Source organism: Blennius ocellaris (assembly GCF_963422515.1).
Source record: "Blennius ocellaris genome assembly, chromosome: 20".
Classification (NCBI taxonomy): Eukaryota; Metazoa; Chordata; class Actinopteri; order Blenniiformes; family Blenniidae; genus Blennius; species Blennius ocellaris.
Window position 1 is genome coordinate 16255415 of NC_137669.1, and position 6376 is coordinate 16261790.

General features: G+C 41.0%; 1 protein-coding gene across 1 annotated transcript; it reads right to left on the reverse strand.

The window, feature by feature from the left end:
* Positions 1-648: 648 nt before the first annotated feature.
* Positions 649-3670, reverse strand: lrrc71 (leucine rich repeat containing 71; the record flags this gene model as incomplete). The annotated part of the gene is made up of 12 exons (XM_080515621.1): positions 649-743; positions 1056-1112; positions 1244-1349; positions 1543-1616; positions 1703-1766; positions 2025-2099; positions 2230-2313; positions 2399-2558; positions 3077-3145; positions 3245-3319; positions 3412-3487; positions 3622-3670. 12 exons carry the CDS (start codon positions 3668-3670, stop codon positions 649-651), a joined length of 984 nt encoding a protein of 327 aa, XP_080371747.1.
* Between the last annotated feature and the right edge of the window lie 2706 nt (positions 3671-6376).

Genomic DNA, 6376 nt, shown 5'->3' on the forward strand with positions numbered 1-6376 from the left:
AACATGCAGGACTTGTTTTTTATACACCAACAACTTTAGAGGAAATGTACTATTAACCTTATTTGTGTATTTTATGTAGCATTCCTTAAAAAAAAGTTACAAAATGGTAATGGTAATGGTACATAATCTTGTGATACAACTTGTTTTGATGCAACCTGGACGCATCATCATTGATGTTATCTGGGGTTTCAGGTTTTTCCAACATCATCTTATCTCAATATTGTAATACTCAGTTTACTAACCCAAGTACTCTTTTTAGGCTGCTCTTTGAGATCACAGCAGCACAGATGCACACAGTCTGACCAGTTTACGTCTCCCCCCCCCCCCCCCCCCCCCCCCCAGTATGCAGGCTTTTACAGGCTGGCCTTTGACCGAGCAGATTCACACAGCTGACGCTCTCTGTCTGACTGAAGCGTCTCCTCTCTCCACAGCCAGCTGCTGCTTGTACGAAGGAGATTCGGTCAGTTAATGAGTAACAAGCATGTGCAAACAGTGCTTCCAAACACTCTTCCTGGAGACATCCTACCACTCACCCAGCAGCTGAATACTAAATTCTTCTGTATTACACACACACGTCACACAGTAACAACCAAAGAAAGCCTCTTTATTGGTAAAAACGTAAAGCAGCAACTCTCTGTTGTTACAGCACTACTCCGCTTGTTCGTCCTCTCTGGTCTGTTCAGACGTGTTTTCTTCATCAGTGCTCGCCATCAATTCAGAGATCTTCACGTAACACTCGCACTCTGGTAGGAAGAGGTTTCTCTGTTATGAAGAAATCAGAATATTTGTCATTGACTGTAAGAAAATAGTACACATTTCACATGCAAGCAAGCAAGCAAAATCCCCAATGTGCAAAGTAAAAATAAACTAACACATTTCTCTATATAAATCAAACCATTTGAATCCCTTGATCAGTTACATCTCATAAGGATTAAATATATACAATATAAAGTAACCAAATGTAATGTCAGTAGTTGGGACCGAGTTTATATCCAGTTTATGTGCAACAGTGAAACCAACCTGCAGACAGAGCCGGGGACGGCCTCGCCCCTCACCTTTCACTTCGAGCAAAGCCAGAAACAGAGGCAGCAACTTTTCTGTGATTCTGTTTCCTGCACAAACACACAAACACTCACAGGCTCACGAGCTGGTAAAAACATCCACATCAAATAAAATATGCGGCATATTCAAGATTGTTGCTTGAGAGTTCTGGAGTATTGGAGTGGAGGCCGCCGTCTCTGACCTGCCAGGTTGAGGGAGGTCAAGCTGGAGTTCCCGGGCACAAGGAGCTGCCCGTCCCTGCGATACAGCGACGGAGCCAGCAGAGGGTTCACTATCTCCTCTTCTTCCTGCTGGCAGAGGACAACATTCAGAGAGCCGACATCAGAGTCGACACCTTCAAGAGTGAATGTGTAGCAGAGCTTTGTCACACACAAACCTCATTCAGGACAGTTGATTTATCCTGTTGATGATAACATATTAAATATGTTACATTATAGTGATATTGCACTATTCTATTCTATTCAAACATGTTTGCGGTACCTCCAGTGCAGACACTTCTTGCTCTTTGCCCCTTGACTTCCCACCTTTACTGTGTGGCCTCTTCATATCCTGAGCTAGGAGAGATGAAGGAGGACAGGAAAAGATCAACGCAGCTGCTGCTGTCAGACAGTCGTTCTTTGAGTGCAATGGAGGCCGTTACAGTTCTTGTGGGGCTTTTGGCCGTCTTTGTTTGCAGCTCGTTTGTCCTCTTTCCTGGATATATCCTGCAGTTTGACATATAAAAGACGTTTTAAGAGTGTGAATGTTGACGTAGCGACGTTGCCGACTTACGGACAGCACGTGACCTTCTTTTTGGCGGAGGGCTTCCTGACACCGAGCGAAGTGCTGCTGGACACCGAGGCCAAGTGGACAGCGGACGATTGTGCAGAATCAACCCGAGGAGACGACTGCAGAAACACAGGCTAAATATGTTGTGTCATTGGTTTTCCATGCTGGACACTGAGTGACAATTCCTCCCTTACAGACTGCGTTCTTTGCAGGAGCATCTTCCTCCTCTCCACCACCTCTTCATGAGTCAGAACGAATTCACCCAGGACCTGGAAGTGGAAGCAATGAGCAGTGCAGGCCTCTAAAATTACATGAAGAGCCTGTAATCATTGGAATATGATTTAAAGCAGCTTGATCCCATTCATTTAAATGTAATGTGTTTGTGATATAAATGGATACTTCAGCAAGACGAGCCGCTCCCGAGTCTCCAATCTGATTGTTGGACAATGACAGAATGGCCAATGTGCGATTGAAGCGCAGGCCCTGGGAGGCAAAACAGAAGAAAGACGCCACCTCAGCAGTCACGAGGAGGAAATGGGAGGAAGGCGGCTCCACTTCTGCGTCACACCTGTGCGATGTGTGAGGCGCCTTCGTCGCCGATGGAGTTGAAAGACAGATTGAGAAACAAGAGGTTCTTGTTCGCCGACGCGGTCGTCGAGAGGGCGGAACCGATCAGACGGGCGCCTTCGTCTCCTATCCGGTTGTTTCGCAGGGACAAGTGAGTGAGGCTGGAGGCAAGAGACACGCAGGGTGGCAAAGTTAGTGGGAAATAGTTTAAAACCTGCAGGAACCCCCCCCCCCCCCACCCCCAAAAAAAAAAAAAAAAAAACGTCTTCACTCTTACTCACTTCCTGAAAGGACTTGTGGATTTTATGTCTGTAATTTTGATCAGCATGCATGCATTTGGTATTTTAACCGAAAGATTTATTCAAACCCGCCGCACGTGGTTCATGGTGGGACTAGTTTCCCATCACTGGTTGAGAGATATTCAAGCAAATGCTCAAACACGTAAAACTAGTCCTCAAGCAACATTTTGTAACGGCTGTTTCAGATTTTTAGGACACCAACTTGAACATTTATCTTACAATAAAGTCATGAATGACTTGGGTCAGCAATGTTGACGAAAGAAGGAATAGCTAAATTTACAGCGATGTGAAGGTGGGGGTAACAAAAACAATTTCAGCGTGGTGATATACTGTAGTGTTTGTAATGCTTTACTTCCCTCCCCCGGTACATGGTGACTCACAGACTGTCCGCGGAGAGAAGATGGTGGTAGGTCTGCTCGGGGAGGGGGTTTCCCTCCAGCATCACCACCCTGACACAAGGGAAAGAAGGAGTAAGTCAGAACGAGAAGGTTCTGCCGTGTAGCATCTACAGAGCTCTTTGTGTTTGAATGACAGCAGCGTGTGCTCACCTGAGGCCGGAGCACAGGGATATCGTGCCCGTGAGGGAGATCACCATTTGATCCGTCAGTCCTGCCTGCCAAAACCTGTAGCGCCGTGGACGCGATCACACAAGCAAGCAAGGGAACAAAGCAGTGAGCGAGAGTGCTCCTCTGTGCGGCACCTCATCATTACTCACTGGAGGATCTGCAGCTGGCTCACTGAGGGAAGCACTTTCAGCAGCGCTCGGAAAGTCTGTTCGTTCAACTTCCACCCTGTAGAGAGAAAAAAAATAGCAATCATATTCAAAGAAACTTGTGCGTTTTTTTGATATCTACAGAAACTTAAATAGGAGGTTAGGTTAAATGGTAAGCATTTATATGCGTCGTCCGCATTTCCTTCTTTTTACCAGGGATTTTGATGTGCTTGGCACTGTGGGGGCCTTCGTCCTCCAACATCACTTCCAGACGGGGCTTATACCAGGAGGGTGCAGCTTTATTCTGACGCTGGTTGTCTTGTGAGGGTGAAATGATAATGTCGGTGGGTGAAAGGTGGGGCAGTGATAATGAAAAGAAAAGATACCTTAAATGACGTGCATTGATGCAGCATTCAAGTTGATGTGTGTTGAGGCACCTTGAGTTTCCGAGGTAACAGATGCTGGCTGCTTGACGATGACATCGAGGACATTCGTTATACCCAGAAGAGCGCAGAGGGCAGGAAAGTCAACCCCGACATTTCCCGAACATCGATATTCATCTGCAGGATGTTGAGATGAGGGATTTTAACACACGACTGACAAACTATTGCTGAGACCAAACCGAGGACAACAGGTGAATAATGTTATTTACCAAAGGTCTGTACAGGCAACGTTTCATCTGCAATGGAGGACAAGTTACACAGTTTAATGTGGAAAATGCATGAAAATGAGACGTTACCATGTCATGGCATATATAAAATCCACAGAAAATTAAACGTTCAGTCTGAACTTATATGCTAACCTCTTTTTTTGCCTGGAAGCTTTTTTTTCTTCAAGACATCTTCACGGGAATAGAAATAATGTAATTTAATCACAGAACACAGTGAATCCTTATATTAATAATCCCACAATTTCAGGTTCCAAATATATCACAAAAAAAAAATAACAAGGAGCACACAAATGAAAGTTTATCACCATCATGGAGTACATTGGACATTTATTTAAAAGATATTTGCACCTTTCATGCATCCTTCATTTCCAAAATAAGAAGTTTATCTATTTGTAATTATCACAATGGAGTTTACAATGAAAACATATCAACGGTAATTAGTACTGTATTAAAAACAATGACATACAGGTAAAAAAAAAAACTGGCATGAAAATTCTCAATTATACAAATTATGATATATCTACATGTTTTTTTTGTATGATATTGTTGGAAAATATGTTTCCCAAACTGAACAGTGTTAAATGACTTGTCGCTCCAGTTCCTGAAATTCGTAGTTTACCTGTATTTTTCAAAGCCTCTTCTTTCTCCTTGTTTTGTTTTCTTTTCAACATTCTTGCGTGTTGACATGAAGACTGTTTTGGTTCACTTGAAAATTTGTGCGATCTCTTTCGACCCACGATAGAAGGCGTCCGCAGCGTCACTATGGAAACAAACACGGGCTCACCTGCGGTACTATCGCGAGATTTCTGTATCATCGCGAGAGTTGGAACGAAAGCTCGAATATGGACTGTGTGGAAAAAATACAACACTAAAGTTGTTTTTGTTTTTGTTCAATTTAAGAGCGCAAAGAAAGTCTCGTTGTCATTCTTAGACTTAATGAACAATATTTTTCTTTGCATGTATTTGTTGGTGGGACCACATTAATTAGTAACTGAAAAATTTAATCTGGATGTTTTCAGAGCTCCATGGATCTAATAGCTTCATGAAAGCTATATTGTTTTAAGATAACTGCTTGAAAGTTCAATTATTTTACATAATCCTCTCATCTTATCTCAATTAATTGGATGATTTAGTTGATAGTAGTATGGGATTCTGCTTTCTTTCTTTAAAAAAAAATTCATATTAACTGGGAAATATTGCAAGTAAGGATAAGACAATTTTAGGAATGTCAAACATAAGGTCCAAAGTTTATCCATTACACTGTATTTTGCACCATAAGTTTTCATTAGAATTGAGATTATAGTCATTTTCAGTAGTAATTGTTTGGTTTTGTGAAAATATATACATTCTCATTATGCACGTTCTGCGCCACAACCAAGAAATTATTTAAAACTTTGAATATAAAGGTTGCTTGCTGCAGTGTAAAAACACAGATTTGAGGCGAGTAAAGCGTCACAGAGGATGGATAATAAATGCTCACCAAATTTGGTAAGTGTTTGAAAAACTTTCTTTGGAAATCAGCATTGGCTTCCCATAAAATAAACTTGTGTGTGAAACAAAAACAATCCGGGGGCAGTATATTCACAATAATGTAGTGCTTTTTATTAAAAAAACAAAACAAAAAAAAAACAAAAACAAAAAAAACAAAACAAATATAAAACAAAAAGTAAAAACCAACAGCATTTTTCATGACTTAAGAATCATAATTACAAACTTTTAACGAGTGGAAGAAGTTTTTTTTTTTTGTTGACAAACTGTACACATCACAAAATGTCCGCCAGTCTGCCATTTACAATGCTTGCATCTTATTTTGTGATTGTCTAAAAAATAACTAAACAAATCACACAAAAACACACAAACACAAGTACAAGCATCATACAATGACCGCTATCACAAAACGGAACCATTTCCTATTTGAACGAAAAACAAAAAGAAAACAAAAAGAAAAAAACAAAAGCAAAACCCCAAAATAAAAATAATAATAACAATAATAATAATAACATGATATCGGGCTGACAGCTTTACTTTTTGTTTCCGTCGCCATTTAAAAAATATCATAACATTTTTATGTTGGTTTGTTTTTTTAGTGTTCAACACTTTGCAGCAAAAAACAAGGAGTTCGCTTCTCCTTTAAAAAGTCATATTATTAACAATGGTCAGTGACAGAGGTTGTGGTCGTTCAGTCACTGTCATGTCCCAATGCCTTCTGTGTCCGTTTGACATTCTTCTCGCTCATGCAGTACATAGATGAATTTTATTTATAGGCAATGAAATCTCAGCTTAACTCGTTTTTTTTGT